This window comes from Pimephales promelas, chromosome 6 (assembly GCF_988280905.1).
Source record: "Pimephales promelas chromosome 6, fPimPro1.hap1.1, whole genome shotgun sequence".
Lineage (NCBI taxonomy): Eukaryota > Metazoa > Chordata > Actinopteri > Cypriniformes > Leuciscidae > Pimephales > Pimephales promelas.
In genome coordinates this window covers 7190991-7211163 of record NC_142774.1, presented here as the reverse complement: position 1 = coordinate 7211163, position 20173 = coordinate 7190991, and the positions used below count along the sequence as shown (strand labels likewise).

Below are 20173 nucleotides of genomic sequence, written 5' to 3'. Positions count from 1 at the left end.
TATAAAACTCAAACTTTGTTATTTATTTTTAAAATGAGTGATTGTTTTGCTTGATAAGACCCTTATTCATCGTCTGGAATCGTTTAAAGCCCTTTGAACCGTTTGCACTGAAAGTGTCTTTTTGACCTTGAACCGTTTGGTTCCCAATGATGTCTATTATATGGAGAAAAATGCTGGAATGTTTTAATCAAAAACCTTAATTTGTTTTCGACTGAAGAAAGAATGAATGACATGGATATCCTGGATGACATAGGGGTGAGTAAATTATCTGCAAAAGTGAACTACTCCTTTAAGAACTACAATTACCACAAGTATGATAGTTTATACCCATGATGGATCAGACAAGCATTGTAGTCAGTATGGAGCAACTTGCTCCCAACCTACTTTTTTTAAAAGTTAGTTAAAAGCGTACATTTAAAATGTAGAATAAAATGTGTATTTTTAATCATAAGTTGAAAATATGTCCATGTGATTTTCCAAATGGCATTCATGGTTCATTAAATGTCTGCGTTGGTCTACAAACTGACGCCATGACACTATAAACATTTTCAGGCTGTTTTAAGTGCGATATTTTACAAGTACGTTGAATATAACAAATAAGTAATGGCGAAAAGATTACACAGTGAAATAACACACATGGCAAATTGGCGCCAAAACATGTTCTGTTGGGTGACGTGGACGGAATGAAGTGGAGTGAGTTCTGCGCGAGCCAATCTCCACCGGGATGGGCGGAGTCGAGATGTCATTCAACTTATCCAAAAGTGCACTGAGTCTGTCTGACTCGACCCTTACTGTACAATCAAGTGTACATAATGGCTGAAGCCGTTGAAGAACCCGTACTTTTCACCAAAGTAACGGTTTATTCTCTACTCGCGTGTGTGGCCCAATTTGCTGTCGGGTTTGCTTTCGCACAAAAATGGGGGAATAAATGTTCAGCTGTTGATCGGTGGGTCCTCGTGTGGTTATTTTACGACGCAATAGTTCATTTTACTCTGGTAAGTATAAAAGGTGCATTGCATACAAGAACGCTTTCGTTAACCCTGCCTGTAACTCCCCGCTCGCCTCTTGTCTGTTTCACCGTGCAGGAGGGACCCTTCGTCTACATGTCACTTGTTGGAAATGTAGCAACTTCTGACAATCTGTTGGCAGAACTATGTGAGTATGCTGTGTTGCAACACTAATCACCTAAAGGAAAATAACAGGTGATTCGCGCTGATTAAACTGTTTGCTCAGTTGTAGAGCCGTTAACTTGGGTTTAGTCAGGTGGAAGAAGAAGAGTTTGATTTTAGACGAATAGATTAGTACGACATCTAGCGGTGTTTGTATTATGTTTAGCAAAATTAGTGCAATGTTCAAAGTACATTCATTCACTGACTGAACATAAGAGATTCTATGAAATAAATCAATTCAGAAATTATGAAACTATTTTGACTTTAGTTTAACAGAGGTTGGATTATTGAGAAAGTATTATTAAATTCCCCTTTGGCAAGTAATATTCCCTCAGAGGTAAGTCTCTTTGCAGCTATAGATTACATTTTCTTCGCGTTTTCTCCAAAAAAAGGGGAAAAGATGTAAAAAATAGATTTTTACATGTAGAGATACGAAGATAAGATATCTTCTTTAATTGGAATATTATCGGTACCCAAGAGGCATCTCTTAAAAAAGAGCAGAGTGATCTTCTAATTGGGTGATCTTTATTTCCCTTTCTGCAATGAGAATCCCTTTCAAGGCACTTTTATTAATATAATGAGAGAAACACTGATGCAATTACCAGGCAAGCAGCCTATGGAGGAGTGAGACAGCTCTCAGATTTCATAAAAAATATCTTATTTTTTTTCCAAATATGAATGAAATTCTTATTGGGTTGGAACAACATGAGGGCGAGTAATTACTGACAGAAATTTCATTTTTGGGTGAACTAACCCTTTAAAATACTCAACAGGGAAAGAATATGGCAAGGCAGATGAGCGCTGGTTATACTCAGACCCGACTATAGTATCTCTAGAACTTCTGACAGTGGTTTTAGATGGTTCTTTGGCCCTGCTTCTGGTCTATGCCATCATTAAAGACAAACACTACAGGTAAGCACAGTCATTTGTTTTAATGTAAATCCAATCCATGTGAGGTCCATTAAGTCTAAATGAGAATTTACCTAATTGTGATAGAGCAATGTTTTGTCTTAAATCAACAACCTATTCTTAAATTCATAAATTTATTTATTTTGAACCAGGCACTTTGTGCAGATCACGCTATGTGTGTGTGAGTTGTACGGGGGCTGGATGACCTTCTGTCCAGATTGGATAATCGGAAGCCCTAACCTGAACACCAGCAACTGGCTGTACCTGTGGGTCTACCTGGTGTTTTTCAATGGGATCTGGGTGCTGGTGCCTGGACTCCTCCTCTGGCAGTCATGGAGGGATTTAAGAAGAATGCATCAGTATCCAAAGAAGAAGAACAGATAAAATTAGAGCAAGTGCATGGCTAAGCACCCATTGTAATCTTTAATGTTGCACCTATTCTATCTTTAATGTAATCTTCTTCCTTCTGCTCTGGAAGTCTATGGCAGCCCATAGATATGATTGTGGGAAAGTTGTGAAATTTGGCACACAGATAGAGGACTGTCTGAACTGTCACCATAGCATTTGGGATCTCAAGACGATTCGATTGCACCCTATGATGTCATTTTCCATCACAAAAAAATTTCCGTCATTTTGAATTTTCCGAAAAGCCTACTTTTCCAGGGGTCGGCAAGTTCGGTCCTAGAGAGCCGCTGTCCTGCAGAGTTTGGCTCCAACACTAAAAAAGAAAGTAATCCTGAAGACATTGATTATTCAGATCATCTTTAGACAATAGCAACAAAAGGTTATGTAATTCAGGTTGATTTGTCAAACCATTCCTGAATAGCGCATGAACAAATTCGGCGAAGTGCCCGTAGAAATGAACATGACTCTAGCTTATTCTGACCAAATTTGGGGTTATTATTATAACCTTGACCTGAGGCAACCTGCACAGTTTCGGTGAAGTGCCACCTAGTAGTCAGGAGATACGAAATAGCTTTTTTTGGTTTTATAACTTCTGAACAGTGTGCCCAAAATTCACAAAAGTTCTCTTTAGATTCGGAGCAGCGTGTCGAGTCATATGATACCCAATTTCCCATATCGGCCATCTTGAATTTTTCGTAAAATTCTGTATTTTACGAACGCATTGGCATATCGTTACGAAAATTGGTATGTGTCTTCGGTACCATGCCATACCATACCATTGACAGTACTCAAAAAGTTTCTGGCCAGCAGCACCTTGTGGTCAAAAGATACAATGAAATTTCCAAATAGGATAATAACTTTTGAATAAGTTAGATTATTGGTGTGAAACTGGTCTTAATGGATCCCTTGGGTCATACTGAGAACATGGACACCAATCTTGCCATTGTCAGCCTTGGCTTCCTGTTATTTGTTTTGATTTTCTTGAAAAACTTTCTTTAAAAACGTACTTTTTCAAACTCCTAAACCATTTGTCACAATTGTCCGATTTTTGTCCGAACATTTGGCCGGTTTTCACCAAATTCGAGTCAGATCATCTTCAGACTGTGAAAAAGTTATGAATATCGTGTTGAAAAGACGAAACCGTTTTCTTTGGCATGACTTGTGTTCTTAGTGTTTGGCCCTGATAATTGCTACATGCTGCCATATTTACAGTATTATTGCAGTTATGATAAGCATCTTAAACTCAATAGAATGAGATGTATGAACTGGGTGGTGTGATGCAGTTTGAGTATTATACACGTTTATTGGGTACACAAAGGAACGCTCGTTATCTTTGCATAATTGCAGTGGTAAAGACACAAAGGAAGCTCACACAAACTACTGACTCATAGCATACTTTTGGTTGTGCTATCTGGATTCCTGTCTATGACAATCTAAAACTGAATCCCTTATGTCGCAGTAGCTCTTTTACACCTTTCTAGGGCCATGTTTCCCTGCTAATCCTCCTTACCAAACATGTCCTTATCCAGTATGATGGAAACCACAAATTGATTCCAAATGACTATAAAAAGTTATGCCCGTTTGTTTCATCACACTTGTTTGCTTCTCCTTAATATAAGGGTGAATTATGTTTCTTTTTACACAGATTGTGGTATTGAGCTGTTTTCTTGCCAAGTTATGGCAGCATAATTATTTTCCTGCTGTATTTTGACCATATACAGGTCTGACCAAGAAATAAGTTTAAGGAATTACTTTATCTTTGTAATTTCAGATACTAACTTCATACAATTTAGGCATTGCAATTTCACTACTGCTTCATGTGTAAATAATAATGCAATTTCATTATTTTATAGATCAGTTTTATAGATCATTGTTTTTTACATCAGTTAACATGTCTGAACATACCTAAGATGTTAATTAATCATTTACTAATACATTAATAAAACCAAATGTTGTACCTGTTAATATTTAATTTAGTTGGCATGAACTAGCAATGTTTAATTTGAATTATCTAGTGTAAACAAATGAAATACAGTGCTTATATGTTAGTTAATGCATTAAGGGTTCCCCTTTTGAGAATGAAATTGCATTTAAAAAGAGCCTCGTTTCTATGAATTGCGCCCATTTTATTTATTATTATTAAAAAATTATGTAAAGTATCACAGGATTCTCATCAACATTTGTGACAATCTGCACTACAGGAGACACATGAACAGGGCATTAAATTACACACACACATATATATAGACACAGTGCAGAACATGAAGACAAGTAAAAAAACCATAATATTTAGAGGATATACAAAAACTGTGAACAAGTACATTCATTAAATCAGTAAGTCATCTTTCCTCTCCATTCTTGGTGTGATTTTAGTGTGATAGTGCCATGATCAAACCTCTTTACTTTGCGTTCTGAGCTTCCAGTTTTTTTAAAAAAGAAGAGATTTTCCTTAGATAGTGAGATAGTACCTTCCTTACACTTTATGTAGTAGTTTAGCTATAGAGAGAAAGGCTTGTTGAAGACCCAGTCCCATCATGGCGCTGCAACCTTGGATCTCCCAAACCCGATCTGTGTAACTATCCAGTTCCAGCAACGTCGACACGTCTCTAATAGTCATAGAGTTTGGCAGATCTTTTTTGTTGGCCAGCACCATCAGAGGAACTCCTTTCAAATGCTCATCACTCAGAATCTTCTTCAGGGCTTTCTTAGCCTCTCCCATCCTGGCATGATCACTGCTGTCCACCACAAACACCAGTACTTTACATCCCTCCAGGTAGTGTCTCCAATTGGGCCTCATAGTCCCCTGTCCCCCAACGTCCCACACGGTCAGTGAGGTCTTCTTGTTCAGCTCTACAGTTGCAACATTAAAGCCCACGGTAGGAGAGGTGTCCATCAGCACTCCCTTCTGCTGTCTGTACAACAAAGTGGATTTTCCAGCTGAATCCAGACCCATGAGGACAACATGAGGAGTCTTTTTTAACTGTTTAGACTTGAAGACTCCCATCCTGGTGTGAAAGACGCGTTCCTGTTTAAACTTGCTTATCTCTGTAGCTTCAAAATGGCTTCTGGCACCAGGATCCTCGATTTCTCTCTTCTGCTTCTGTTTTCCTGTGATATCATATGCAAAGTAGAAGCGACACTGAACTACAGCAGCTGAAATTATTGCTAAGGACCAAGCGCGTGAGATCCTGCCAGACGAGTTGGTCAAGATTTTTAAGCAGGTTTGTCAACTTTTCATACGGGCCAACCTTCTTGGGGAATCCAAGAAACTAAACTGTACTGTAAATAATACGACTGATACTGTTGCTATGCTTGAATGTACAGTCAATAAATGAATGAACAGGGAAAAGTCTACTCTTAAACTAAAGAGTGTATATGTACTGTACATACACACACATATGTATATGTGTATGTGTGTATGTAACCCCATAGGTCCTACTCACTCTGCTCTGTGCGGGCCTCGAATCCCGGTCTCCGGTGTGGGAGTCAGACACTCTAACAAGGAGGCTTAATCTTGCAGTCTCTAGAGCACCTCTTAAGATCAGGGGAGTGAGGTTTATGTACAGCTCTTTCTAGCTGACTTCTGTAACACTCAACCCCTTAAACATCACTCCCATCTGGGTCATTGCTACAATTTAAGCCCTAAGGTCCTTCTCCCCCCACTCTGTGTGCCCTCGAACCTTGGTCTCCGGTGTGGGAGGGAGGCGCTCTAACAAGGAGGTTAAAGACTACCAGTTAGCAACATACATACTGTATACATTGAATATATATTGAAATTAATGTTATGATTTGACTTTCCTAACTTTCCTAACTTTAAAGGGATAGTTCACCCAAAAATGAAAATTAAGTCATTAATTACTCACCCCCATGCTGTAGGCTACCAACCCCATACAAATTAAGATATTTTTGATTAAATTTGAGAGCTGGATCACTGCTACATAGGCTCCTAAGGGATCGAAACTTGACAGCCCAGAAAGTCATCGAAGAAAATGTATATTCCATGTGACTACAGTGGCTCACCCATAAGTTTATCAAGTGACGAGAATACTTTTTGTGCGAAAAACAAACAAAAATAACGACTTTATTCGACTACTCCATTTCTTCCTTGTAGGCCTGAGACGAGAGTTCAAGAGATTTCCACGACGCATGTGCGAGAATTGCGATCTTCTTCAACTACTGCAGTTCAGTTCTCGCACGACTAAATTTTCATTTTTGGTCGAACTAACCCTTTAAACGTCGGTCCAACTTTTAACTTTTCATTACTCTCTGATTTTAGGGCAAAGTTAGGGGTAGGGATGACAGGACTATTGTTCCAGGATCAACAAAATATGGTGATGATCCAGGATGTCTTACTTGGCAATATCACAGTGATCATGTAAAAATATCTGGGGGGTATTTTGGGCTAAAACCTCACATACACACTCACAAACAAACCTCATTTTACATCTTGTTAAAAGGACATTATATCACACCTTTAATCCGTATTCCACATTCTCTCTTACCCACTCTTACTAGCCAATCAGTGGAGTAGGAGTGATTTACAAGAAGTCAGTGATTGGCCAGTTGAGCCGTCGTTCACGCATCCGTAGCAACCGTGATCAGGAAACAAGCACGTTTGTTTCCTCGCTGACGTGAACGCGCTTCCGTGGGCATATCCTGCTGGCGCGCTGCTGAGAGCATTTCTAGAGCAACTGGAGTGGACCGGACAACTCGCTAATTACATGGTCTCGACGTCCTGTAGAAATTAGGTAGGTTTTGCTTCGTTGACTTGATGATAACCGTTTTTCTGTAGGCTAAATCCACCTCATGTCCTGATGGAGAGTTGTTGCCGTAGCTGTCAGGCTAACCGAGCTTTAGTAACACGAGCCTGCAAGAAGATACGTTTGAACCGATTCTTTTCATATGGACATTAAACCATAGACTTGTTTGTTTTGTTTTAATGCAGTTTGCTACAAGGTAGTGACTGATCCCTCATCAGCTGTAAGACAATGAAAGCTGTAAGTTATCTTAGCTAGTGAGTTTTGCTGCAGTTTCAGTGACAAAGCGACTGGCAAATAGGCTTTATGAACCATCAGTTCTGTACTGTATCACACACAAAAGCTTTTTTGTGCTTGCTTAAATTGTGTAAGTGTGTGACAACTGCTGTGTTACAGTGATATAAGACCTATACTAGTAACTTACTAGTGCTGTGGGAAGCTGTCATCCTTGTTAAGGCAATTAACTTCTGGTTGATCCAGGGAGGATGACTTGCAAAACCTGTATGGAGAAATTATTACATTGCAATTGAACAGCAAAACAGAATTCTTGCGTGTAACATATACATCTTAATAAAAAAATAATAATAATAATATAAGTATTAAGATATTACTGTTAAAAAATCCATATGTGACTGAACTATATAAGAGCAACTAAAAACTAAAATGTGATTAAGTTGTGGATTTTAATAAACACCTCCCTAAGTCAACCCACCTTTATTACTTTATTATGTAGCACCTTATACAATACAACAGATTGTTTCAAAGCAGCTTTACAGTAATAAACAGGAAAATATCAGAATCAATGATGAAGAACTTTGCTGACATTATTCAGTTCCTTTTTGATTCAGTTAATTTCATCAAGTATGAAATTGGTTTAATTCAGCTATAACCAGCTTTACAGAAGACAATAGTATCATTATTCAGCTTGATTCAGTTCACTTTTGATTCACTAACATTGTTGTTGCAAAATTCAGCAAATTATAAACAAAGTTGATTCAGTTAAAAATCTTTCAGCTCAAATTTAGTTCTGATGCAGTTATATCCTGACATTTAACACGTGTGTCCAGTTTCAAAGGCACACACAGCTGCCGGGTATCTTCAGGTGTCTTCTCGTCTCCAAAGCCTGTCCCCTGCACTTGGCCATGGTGGATGTGAGCAAGTGGCCTCTCTTCACCCTCTTGAGTGCACAGGAGCTCGCCTCCATTCGACAGGCATGCATCTTTGGAGCAGCTGCTAATGAGGCCATCTACATCACCCACAGTGACGAAGTAAGCTGATGAAGAAACCGATAGTATCTGTGTGGGTCTCGGTGGTATAAGCTTACATGACCCGTTTCAGTATGGTTCGCAAAAGGCTTCTTTACCTTTATATGAAAACTAATCTGAATGTCCTGGCACAGGTGTATGTGTTAGGTGTAAACTGCAGTAACTGTCTGGGCACTGGAGACAGTCAGAGCACCATCGTTCCTAAAAAGCTGGACAGTCTGAGTGGAAAGAAGCTGGTCAGTTTGAGCTATGGCAGTGGTCCTCATGTTCTGCTGGCCACAGACGGTGAGTACAAGTGTCAATCCTTCTGTTCAATATCTAAATCTAGTTCTAGTGAAACGACTTGCTTGTCTCCAAATAAAGTTGTCAAGTAACATGGTTCTATCTAAATATTTAACCACAGAAATGGGTATCATATGAATACACTTTTGTCGTATTCAAAGTCCTCTTGTCTCCTTACAGAGGGGGAGTTGTATGCATGGGGGCATAATGGATACAGTCAGTTGGGCAATGGGACGACCAATCAAGGTGTGTCTCCCGTTCTGGTGTCTGCTAACCTGCAGAACAAGAGGGTGACTGAGGTGGCCTGTGGTTCCCATCACTCTTTGGCTCTGACCCATGAGGGTGAGGTGAGTCTTGGGAACTCATTTGGCAAAATGGCTTGGGAACTGCATGAGTATGGAAGCCCATTTCTGCCACATAAGGGAAAAAAAGTGCTTTGTTAAATCATAATGACATCAAAAGTGGAAATCGAGACAAGTGATTAAAGTTTTACCAAGGTATAATTTGGCATCATTTTGAATTATGAGATGCTAAGTCATAATTCTGAGAGAAAAGTAAAAAAATTGAATCTAACAATTATTAGATAGTGTCGAAATGATAAGATCTTGGTTGAAATTAAGCTTCTAAGTCAATTAAGAGAAAGTCAAAATTATTACATTCATTTTTTTTGTTATAATTATGACTTTTTATCTCATACTTGTTTCTTAATTGAATTTATCTTATAATTTTGACTTATCTCATAATTTCAACATGCCATAATTATGACTTTTTATCTCATACTTTTTGTCTTAATTGAATTTATCTTATATTTTTGACTTTTTTATTTTAATGACTTATCTCCTAATTTCAACATGCCATTATTATGACTTTTTATACCATAATTATTATGTTTTTTTTTTATTCATAAGAGACTGCAGATTTAACCTAATAGCGATTAGTCAGTGTGACCCATCTGTGGCACAAGATGAGTATATGTTGGTTGACAAGTTTATCTACAGTGCTTTCTGGAAAATAACTGTAAGTTGCACCAGCTCATTTAGAAAAATGTGAAATACCAGTAAATAAAATGTAATGTTTTCAGACATTATAAACATACACAATGAAATGCCCAGATTTATTGCCCAACTTATTGAAGCACAGACATGTCTCAAACTGGTGGCATGCTGGGAATCAAATAGCATTGACTAAAATAGTTTAAGAATATAGGAATATCTTAACTTTGCTCTGTGTCACATGCTAATCCCATAATCCAAGCGAAATCCTTCCGGTTTATTTTGCGTATAACAATTTCCCTTTTATCAGTCTCTTTAGAAAGCACTGGGTTAAAAATGTAGGTTACATATTAAAGGGTATTAGATGGATTTGGGTTTGACAAACCCCTCTTCTCTCTCCCCATGTTTTGTTAGCCGCTTAGCCTCGTCGTGCTCGCTGTAATGAGGAGCATGTGACCTTTTTCACTAAGCTGAGAGGGCTTTTGTTCTCAGTGGAACTACCAAGATCAGCTTGGGTGTAACAGTGTGTGTTTGTCTAGTAATAATTAATATTTAGCTTCATTAAATCTTTTAGATGTACGATGAAATAGTATTTTCTATACCAATGTATTTTAAAACATTGGCAGCCATGTTCATAGACAGCCAGCTGGCGTTTTTATGAATGAATGTTTGTAATTTAATGTCCCTGCTAATTGTAAGTTGTCCTAGGTGTTTGCATGGGGCTACAACAACTGTGGTCAGGTGGGTTCAGGGTCCACTGCCAACCAGCCCACACCTCGTAAGGTGTCCAACTGCCTGCAGAACAAAGTGATGGTTAGTATAGCCTGTGGACAGACTTCATCCATGGCTGTGGCGGATAATGGTGAGGTAAGGGATGAAATTAACCATTCATATAGCATTGTTTGTGTAAGGACCCGACCTGATGCCTAAAACATTTAGTATGCATGTGTGTCATCTCACTGTAGCTATGTCGCTTGCTTGTTACTAGTGAAATGTGTGTTGGTGTTTCAGGTTTACGGCTGGGGTTACAATGGTAATGGCCAGCTGGGGTTGGGGAACAATGGGAACCAGCTGACTCCGTGTCGTCTGATTGCTCTACAAGGCCTCTGTGTGCTGCAGGTACGGACCATTAAACAGATTGTCAGCTGTATATGTAATATACACTACTGTCATAACCACTCTTACTAAAGCCAAACCACTAAACGTTTGGGTTTAGTAAGAGTTTTTTTTAATGAAATAATAACTTTTATTGAACAATGCTGCATACATTTGATTAAAAGTTTCAGTGAAGACTAGCCTGGGTTTCCAATGAGACATGGTCTGACGTTAGCCAGGCTAAGTGAAGATATTTATAATATTACAAAAGATTGATCTTTCAAAAAAAAAAAAAAAATCCTGTTCTTCAAACTTTCTATTCATTAAAAAATCCAGCAAACCATTTTTTTAAGGAGCACAACTGTTTTCAACATTGATTATAAGCAATGTATCTTGAGCACTATAACAGCATATTAGAATGACTTCTGGAGTAATGATGCTGAAAATTCATATTAAAATAGAAAATGGCTTTTTTAATTTGTAATGTTATTTCACAATATTACTTGATTTTTTGTTTTTACTGTATTTTTCATCAAATAAATGCAGCCTTGGCAAGCATAAGATACTTCTTTCAAAAACATAAAAAAGTTTTTCTATGTTTTTCTATTTTTTCTATTGATTTTTCTAAGAATTGGCAACAATAAAGCAAGCATTGTTATTCTGCACAACCCATGTGATTATACAGATTTTTAAAAATGTAAGTGGGTGTAAAATATGTTCCTGTGTGACATTGACAGATTGCCTCAGGTTACGCTCATTCTCTAGCACTGACTGATGAGGGCCTGCTGTATGCATGGGGTGCAAACACCTACGGCCAGCTGGGCACCGGCAACAAGAGCAACCAGCTCAGCCCTGTTCAGGTCATGACTGAGAAAGAAAGGTAATGGAGTTTGGGAATATATTTTTTTTAATTACCAATCTACAGTACTTGCAGTACTTGGTCACTCACTGACTCCCAAAACAGTATAGCCTTTTTTTTGAAGGGATAGTCCACCCAAAAATGTACTTGTATGAATTTATTTCTGAAGATATTTTGAAGAGTGTTGGTAACCAGACAGTTGATGAACCCCATGGACTTGCAAAACAAAATTAATACAACTAAAATAAAAAGTAATTTAAATTATTATTAAGTAATATAAAAGTATATTTAATTAGACTAAAATAGCACTTCTTAAATCCAATGATCTGCCTGAATCCTAACCTAATATGGATCCTATGACTGATTTTGGAACAGCAACTCCCTCCTAATAGTTTCTCCTCCACATCACACACACACACAGACACACACACACGCTTATTTTTAATTTCAGAAGAGTTTCCCTAGCATGTTGCTAAGCAAGCAATCCTTTCAAGCTTTATAATGGGATTAAATGGCTCTCCTGATTTTGAAATCCCAAAAAGTGCATCCATCCATCCATCATGAAAGTACTTCATTCAACTCTATATTTAAAATGTTAAAATAGCTAGCTTCTGGCAGATGACTCACTCAAGAGCTCACAGTAAAGAGCTCATGTTGGTGAAAGCTGCATGATGTTGACATTTGCATTCAGTCAGCGCCATTGTTGGTCCCAATTGTTGCATCCCAGGGAGATTTCCTGTTGGTCTGGTGGGAACTTCCTGAAAGTCATCCTGTTTTGAGTGTAGTATGAGGATCGGCTCTCTCGTACCCTCGCTGTGAGGTCACTGCAGTTATCTCTGCTAATTTTACTTTGCAGAATATGCATAATAATGGCACTAACAACCCAGTAATCTCTAATGTTGGGAGAATAAGACTCTGCCCTTCTCTTGGTTCTTTCCCCTTTGTGCCCTCTCTTCCTGCATGTATCCTTCCTCGTGTCCCTGCTCTCCTCCACCTTGGCCTTCTCCATTGCTTCCTGCTTTTTGACTCCACCTCTTCCCTGAATCCCTGCACCAGGATTGTGGAGATCGCCGCTTGTCACTCCACACACACCTCTGCAGCGAAGACCCAGAGCGGTCAGGTGTACATGTGGGGGCAGTGCCGCGGACAGCCCATCGTGCTGCCACACCTCACACACTTCACCAGCACGGACGACGTCTTCGCCTGCTTCGCCACGCCCTCTGTCATGTGGCGGCTGCTTGCCATGGGTGAGTTTGTGTCGGCATCCATCATCACTTTGGCTGCTTTGTTGTTTGAATCTTAAAGGGATACTCCACTTTTTTTGGAAATAGGCTCATTTTACAACTCCCTCAGGGTTAAACAGTTGGGTTTTACCATTTTCGATTTTCTGATATTTAGAAGAATATCAGTAACCAGACAGTTTCTGGTCCCATGGACTTCCATAGTTGGAAAAAATATATACTATGGAAGTCAATGGGACCAGAACCAGTCTGGTTACTGATATTCTTCTAAATATCAAAAAATCGGCTGAATGGATTCGAAAACGTTAAAACCCAACTGTTTAACTCTGAGGGAGTTAAAATGAGCCTATTTCCAAAAAAAAGTGGAGTATCCCTTTAATGCATGCATACTGATGTGCATTCAAACCGATTCTACAGTGTTTGCTGTTACATAACTGTGTTGTATTTGTTATCAGAGCATGATGATTTCCTGACTGTGGCCCAGTCTCTTAAAAAAGAGTTTGACAATCCAGAGACCTCTGACCTCAAATTCAGCATCGACGGAAAGTACATCCATGTCCATAAAGCTGTTCTCAAAATCAGGTGATTACCTCACTTCAGTGTCATGACTAATAATTGGTATATTCAAGAGCCTAATGATCACTTGCTCCTCTTTAATCCTTTAATCTCCGACTCATTTCAGGTGTGAGCACTTCAGATCAATGTTTCAGTCACACTGGAATGAGGATATGAAGGAGGTGATTGAGATCGACCAGTTCTCGTACCCAGTGTACCGCTCTTTCCTGGAGTTCCTCTACACTGACAGTGTGGATCTTCCTCCTGAGGATGCCATCGGTGGGTTCTGCTCCATTTTCACACTGGTTTACAGGCAAATACTCATAGATGAGTAAAAGAAACCAATAACCACTCTTTTTGGGGATTTTTCGAACACCCCTTTAAATGGGCCAAAACTAAACCAGGGGGGAAAAACATGGCCTTACTGTGGACTCATCTCACTTTGGTCCATTTTTGCTGCCAAGTTGCAGTCCACTTTCCGTTCACACTATTGTTTTTTGGAATATAAATCACTAGCCTTTTATATAGCCGTAAATTAATGATGACTTATAATGATTCTTGTAGTAGTAGAGATAATAATACTTAATTATTATTATTAGTAGTAGTAGAAGCAGCAATAGTATTTTTTTTAATAATAATATAATTATTATTTACAACAACAACAATAATAATAACTGCTAATTATGCACTATTGTTATGAATGTGTTGTGTAAATGATTATAACATTGTACATAAAAATAATCATATTAACTAATGATGTGTTATTTAAAATGATTAACACTAATACACAACTTATATTAATTTAACATTGTTTTTGTAAATAGTTCTTATATTATTGTAAATAATAAATGATAATAATTATAACTGGTTATGTTCTTTATTATTAAAAACAATAAAACCACAATAAAATGTTTAAGTCACCATTAAATCAAAATTGACAATTACATTTTTTTTTTACAGAATGTTGCAGTGTTTATTCTAAAAGATTTATCCATGAAAATTATTTCTTTGAAATCCAGATGTCCTGACGGCTAACTGGCATTCATTTAGAAATTGGATTTCCACGATCCAATCAATTCCCGAAGGATGAATCCAGTCCCGCCCTACATTTGTGTCTTTCCTAAAGCCATTTCACTTGGCTAAATATCGTTTCATGCCAACTTTAAGTATTAGTAATCTAGTACTGTGTGCTTCTGTATATTTTGTATGCACTCTAACTTGCAACAATGAAATATATTTGAATGGAAAGGACAGTACACACCAGGGCGAATATCGGCGCACGTTATTCACCAGCGTTTTTCAACGCGATTTTCGCTGACGATGAGCCGAGGGAACATGCAAATTCATTCCCTGACATTAGATGGCACCCATTTGCTCTGCAATACCACTCCTTAACAGTTCTCCTTTATCAAGATGTTTGTACTCGCTGTCGCGTTTGTCATATAGTTATTTATGTTCTAACACCAACGAGACCAGCAGCTCTACATTCATCTTGCCTCGCATTTTCCTCGTCTTATTTCTTCCTGGCAATGTAGACGGCGACGCTACTCGGCGTATATTTTCTTCGCCGTTACGTATGTGTGCTCTGCAAGACCGTTTTGTGTTTGAGCGCCCCCAGGTTGTGTTTTACTATAACTGCAGAAGCTCCAAACACGTGAGCAAAAGCGCCAATCTCATTGGTCGGATAGTTTTTGACGCGGCGCATCAAACTAAAAAAAAAAACGAACCCGAGGCGTTTTTACAAAAATGACGCTTTTACTCATGCCGTTTACCGTGTCGGTGTGCACACTCAGTTTAGTCACGAGGTGTTAATTCGTCCTGGTGTGAACAGGCCTTAAAGGAGAACTCCGGCGAACAATGAACCTTTGGTCTAATAAAACATCGGTACCTAGTAAATCGTTCTCTGAGATTTGTTTTCATGATAATCGAATGTAAAGAGTTTTATCTCTAAAAACTGTTTAGCATATAATGCTAGTTCTGGGGGCATTGACTAAGAAAAAAGAAATCGCTAGTTTATACCACTAACAAGGCTCAAAATAGCCCCACACTAACACAGTAACATAATGAGGCTCCATACATGCAAAACGAAGCATTGAGAACTTTGTAAGTGTACAGACCGTTTAATAAGAAGATACTTTATGAAGACAGTTCACTTCGTGTATACAGACAGGAGCCATCTTAAAAAATAGTCTCTAAGTCGATCCCCGAACTCCGCTCATACAGTTCAGAAGTTCGCTGAACTTCATACAGTTCTGATCACTCAGCACGACGTTCTTGGTTTGACTTATCGAGACTATTTTTTAAGATGGCTCCTGTCTGTATACGCGAAGTGAACTGTCTTCATAAAGTATCTTCTTATTAAACGGTCCGTACACTTACAAAGTTCTCAATGCTTCGTTTTGCATGTATGGAGCCTCATTATGTTACTGTGTTAGTGTGGGGCTATTTTGAGCCTTGTTAGTGGTATAAACTAGTGATTTCTTTTTACTTAGTCAATTCCCCCATTACTAGCATTATACGCTAAACAGTTTTTAGAGATAAAACTCTTTACATTCGATTATCATGAAAACAAATCTCAGAGAACGATTGACTAGGTACCGATGTTTTATTAGACCAAAGGTTCATTGTTCGCCGGAGTTCTCCTTTAAGTCAACCTTCCATTCACAATGGATGTTATAAAACAACGCAGAATTCAGAAAGGTCAAAGCATTTGTTGTAGCCATTAAAAAAAAAGAATGGATTTGGCTGTCTGTCACAGGGTTACTGGATCTGGCAACCTCATACTGTGAAAACAGGCTGAAGAAGTTGTGCCAGCATATCATAAAGAGAGGCATCACGGTGGAGAACGCCTTCTCTCTGCTGTCTGCTGCCATCAGATATGATGCTGAGGTAAAACAAAACCATCCTGGAAGCCTGGCGTACTAGTGCACCCGGTTTACCAGACTATTAGCTCTTCTCGGCCTCATTTGATTTGCTAGTTTAGCAAGTACAATTTTTTTATAAGGTAATACAGAACATCAATACTGTAAGCTAATGATAATCATAGATGGTGATATTGATTGTTCTTGCTTGCCTGTTCAGTCCCTCATAATTAAACATTCATGCTTTCTTTCATATGAAGGATCTAGAGGAGTTCTGTTTTAAATTCTGTGTGAACCACTTGACTGAGGTCACGCAGACAGCTGCGTTCTGGCAGATCGACGGCAACATGCTGAAGGAGTTTATCTGCAGAGCCAGCCACTGTGGAGCCTTCAAAAACTGACTCTGACGTCCACACACACACACACACACAACCCGTCTGTTACTGCAGTCAGTCCTCTTCACAGCTAGGGGGCGCTGTTACAGCTGACGCTCACTGATACAGCGCCCTCTGTTGAGCACGAGAGGTCAATGTCTGTGCTTGTCTCATTCTCATGGACAACCATTTCACATTTAGGTTTTGCACAACTTTTTGGGAATGACGTGTTGCCTGCTACTAGTAACAAATCCTAGTGCCTCTCATGAGAATAGCGTTTGCATAATAAAGTCAGGATGAGTTTGGGCCAAAAAAAGGCATAATTCCACTTAAACATGCACCACTTAAAAACATACTTTTTCACAGAAAATATTCATTAATTAGTTTTTGGTTTCTTGCTGTGATGCAGTGCATTACAGTTTGCTCATTTTGTATTATTATTATTGTATTGGATTGTGTTGTACTGGCTGGGATCTGTAAATGTGCATTATATTGTCCCACAGTCAGCAGACCTTATTGATATTGCACACTCACTCATGTTTGTGTAAATGATATTTGACCAAAAGAATTTCTGCTTATTTTTGCTTAATTTGAGCAATTTTGGCAACCTGGGTTTGCTATCGCTTAGTTTAGAAACTGTTGGTGCTGTGAATTACAGTAGCAGCATTTTACAACAACGACTGTTGCACTTAACCAGTCTGATGTTTAAGATTTGCTAAACATATAAAAAGTATTATACATAGTTGCACTAGTAGTTTCCTAAACAGGAGCTACTCGTATACAATCACTATAGAGGGTTTGTATCAACTTTTGTTATAGGTGTGAAACACTTACATAATACTAATGCCTGTGGTAATTTTGTTTGTTACATATTAACCAACTGTATTTTTATTTTTCACATGTACATACTGTACAGTTTTTGCATTAGTTTTGTAAATTAATCTGTGCGCATCATGTGTGCCACAGCCTCTCTTGTAAGTTATAAAACCTGAACCTTTAAAGTAAATAAAGCTTTTCTTATAAGTTGCATTTGTTTTTTATTTGTGTGTTTAAATGTATGGCAGCATATTTATTTATTGGAGATGTATCTCGTAGCCCTCAGACCGTATTCACTTATAGCCCTTAATCCTGTAATTGTGGACAAATGTGGGCACAGAAGACTCAGATGTGATCCTAATGTTTATTTGTTATAAATGTTTTATCACTGTCTTCGATAAAGTTTTTTCTATTCATTTATGGTGTTTTTATTTTTATTTTGGGGGTATTTTGAATTTATTTACTTCAAAAAGTGCTATATTTTCTATGTAAATTATGCTTATTTTTATGTTTTATTTTATTTATTTTTTAACTACGTTAAAATATCATTCCAATAAGATCTTAGAGCTAAAACCTAAAGATGAAGTGACTTTGCTGTCACCTAGTGTCTTATTTTGGCTTTTTTTTTTTTTTTAGAATGCACTAAATTCATTCATTTCTATGGGTGCCCATTTTTGACTCAAGATTAAGGAGTTTTTTTTACACCCACTTAACATTGTAGAATTGAGTCACAAAAAAAAAGTGTGTGTTCAGCAGGCAAACTTTAAAGTAGCCAAGTCTTGTACTTCTCAGATCAAGGGAAGTATTTTTTAAAAAATAAATCAAAACTATTTTGCCCACATTTGTCCAGAATACGGTTTTAGGGTTAAGATTGTGTTATATGAAAACATTATGGTTGATTTCATCACAGTTTTAATTGGAGTGATTTATTATTAGAATTACACATTTATTTACTTTTAGGATAAATTATATTTTTTTTTTCATTTTATTATTTTAATAATATGATATAAATGATGCTATTATAATTCTAGAAGGCATCCTGTAGTTTCATTTTTCATTAAATGAAATGTTAATTTCCAGAATAGTTAAATCCTTGTTTGGGTAGGCTATTGAAGTCTGTTAAAAGAAAGTAATGACTGATACTCATTCTATGAAATGATTAATTGTTCAGAAATGATGTAGATGCACAAACCCTATTGACAGATTGACTAATTATGTAGCAGGTGTGTGAAACCCAACCTACAGTCATGCATTCTTGTATTTTTAACAGAAAGATGGAGAGTCTCAGTGCCATTGTTACGGGATCAGTGGAAGAGTGAGTCTGATGTGGAAGAATCTGACCGGTTTGTCCAGATCTGAACCCCATTGAAGACTTTTGGAGAAACAAAGCTCCATCAACATCACTGATGCTCTTGGGACTGAATTGGAGGAAATCCCTGCATCCATGATGTTCAAGCTGTTAGATAAGCTAAGACCAACTTCATATTAATGTCAAAGTTTGTGAAATATGTACTTCGGCCACATTGGGTGTGTTGTCTTTGAGTCTCCACACACACTGTTGGTCACGGTTTCTGCGAAATAGAAACAGGCGAGCCTTTAAGACAAGAAGCCCCGCCCACCTGTGACGTCAGCACAAATAGGAAGATGACAGGATGAAGGCGGACGGGCTGTTGTCGTTTGGGACAGTTTAGTCAAAGACAGGTCAATGTTGATCGCGATTGAATGGCAGCATCGGACAGTCGGTGGCCTTGTCTGGATGGCGAGGGGAACAGATCTATTCCAAGTGTGAGGGAGACCGGAGTACAGACGGATGCTAAAGTACAAGGTGAGATTAACATGTCAATGTCTTCCTTGCTAACCAGATCCCAGAGGATATTTAACTTTAAACTGCTGCGTGTTGCCAATGCTGTTTCATTATCTTTCAATAGGCTATGTTCTTTCAGTTTTGCCATTGAGACATTTGCATTTTGACCTTTGCCCCGGCCATTATCTATTTCTATATTTCCTCGTTTAATGTCCATGTCAGCAACTTCATATCAAGAGCAGTCTGATAACATAAAATCTGTTCGAATTCGAATTCTGAATCAGATTCTATATATACTAGCAGAACCGAAATGTTTCTTTTTGACACAACTAAAGAAAAAACAGCCTACAATAAAAATATTGCTTATTAGAGATAAAATGATATATAATGGCGTTACTACTACTTCTTCTAGCCTACTAATAATGATAATAAAATTAATAAAATATTCATATTTTGCTCGTCTAATGATTTTGTGCTTATTTTGTCGAATAGAGTTAAAGGAGTAGTTCAGTTTTCAAAAAACTTTTGCTGATAATTTACTCACCCCTGTCATCCATCATTCTTTCTTCAGTCGAAAACAAATTAAGGTTTTTGACGAAAACATTCCAGGATTTTTCTCCATATAATGGACTTCAATGGGAACCAAACAGTTCAAGGTCCAAAAGACAGTTTCAGTGCAAACTGTTCAAAGGGCTTTAAACGACTCCAGACGATGAATAAGGGTCTTATTAAGTGAAACGATCGCTCATTTAATAAATAAATAACAAAGTTTAAGTTTTATGAGCTCAA

General features: G+C 38.0%; 4 protein-coding genes across 4 annotated transcripts in view; 3 read left to right on the top strand and 1 right to left on the bottom strand.

Moving 5' to 3' along the window:
* The first annotated feature begins 765 nt into the window (after nt 1-765).
* ebpl (EBP like) lies at nt 766-4642 on the top strand. The gene is made up of 4 exons (XM_039687872.2): nt 766-995; nt 1086-1155; nt 1943-2081; nt 2231-4642. The coding sequence occupies exons 1-4, from the start codon at nt 813-815 to the stop codon at nt 2460-2462; spliced, it is 624 nt and encodes a 207-aa protein (XP_039543806.1). The 5' UTR covers nt 766-812; the 3' UTR covers nt 2463-4642.
* Nucleotides 4643-4922: 280 nt separating this feature from the next.
* On the bottom strand, nt 4923-5660 carry arl11 (ARF like GTPase 11). Its single transcript, XM_039687873.2, has one exon. It carries the CDS (start codon nt 5485-5487, stop codon nt 4957-4959), a length of 531 nt encoding a protein of 176 aa, XP_039543807.2. The 5' UTR covers nt 5488-5660; the 3' UTR covers nt 4923-4956.
* A 1412-nt stretch (nt 5661-7072) lies between these two features.
* rcbtb1 (regulator of chromosome condensation (RCC1) and BTB (POZ) domain containing protein 1) lies at nt 7073-17791 on the top strand. Its single transcript, XM_039687871.2, has 12 exons — nt 7073-7231; nt 8308-8508; nt 8640-8790; nt 8968-9134; nt 10488-10646; nt 10791-10898; nt 11612-11754; nt 12790-12980; nt 13430-13556; nt 13657-13808; nt 16288-16418; nt 16651-17791. Exons 2-12 carry the CDS (start codon nt 8383-8385, stop codon nt 16789-16791), a joined length of 1596 nt encoding a protein of 531 aa, XP_039543805.1. The 5' UTR covers nt 7073-7231; nt 8308-8382; the 3' UTR covers nt 16792-17791.
* A 1387-nt stretch (nt 17792-19178) lies between these two features.
* The window catches only part of cdadc1 (cytidine and dCMP deaminase domain containing 1), an 80455-nt gene continuing 79460 nt past the window's right edge, over nt 19179-20173 (top strand). The window contains exon 1 of the mRNA XM_039687860.2: nt 19179-19405. Coding sequence (XP_039543794.2) covers nt 19303-19405 — 103 coding nt within the window. The 5' untranslated portion in view covers nt 19179-19302. The remainder of the gene's footprint in view (nt 19406-20173) is intronic.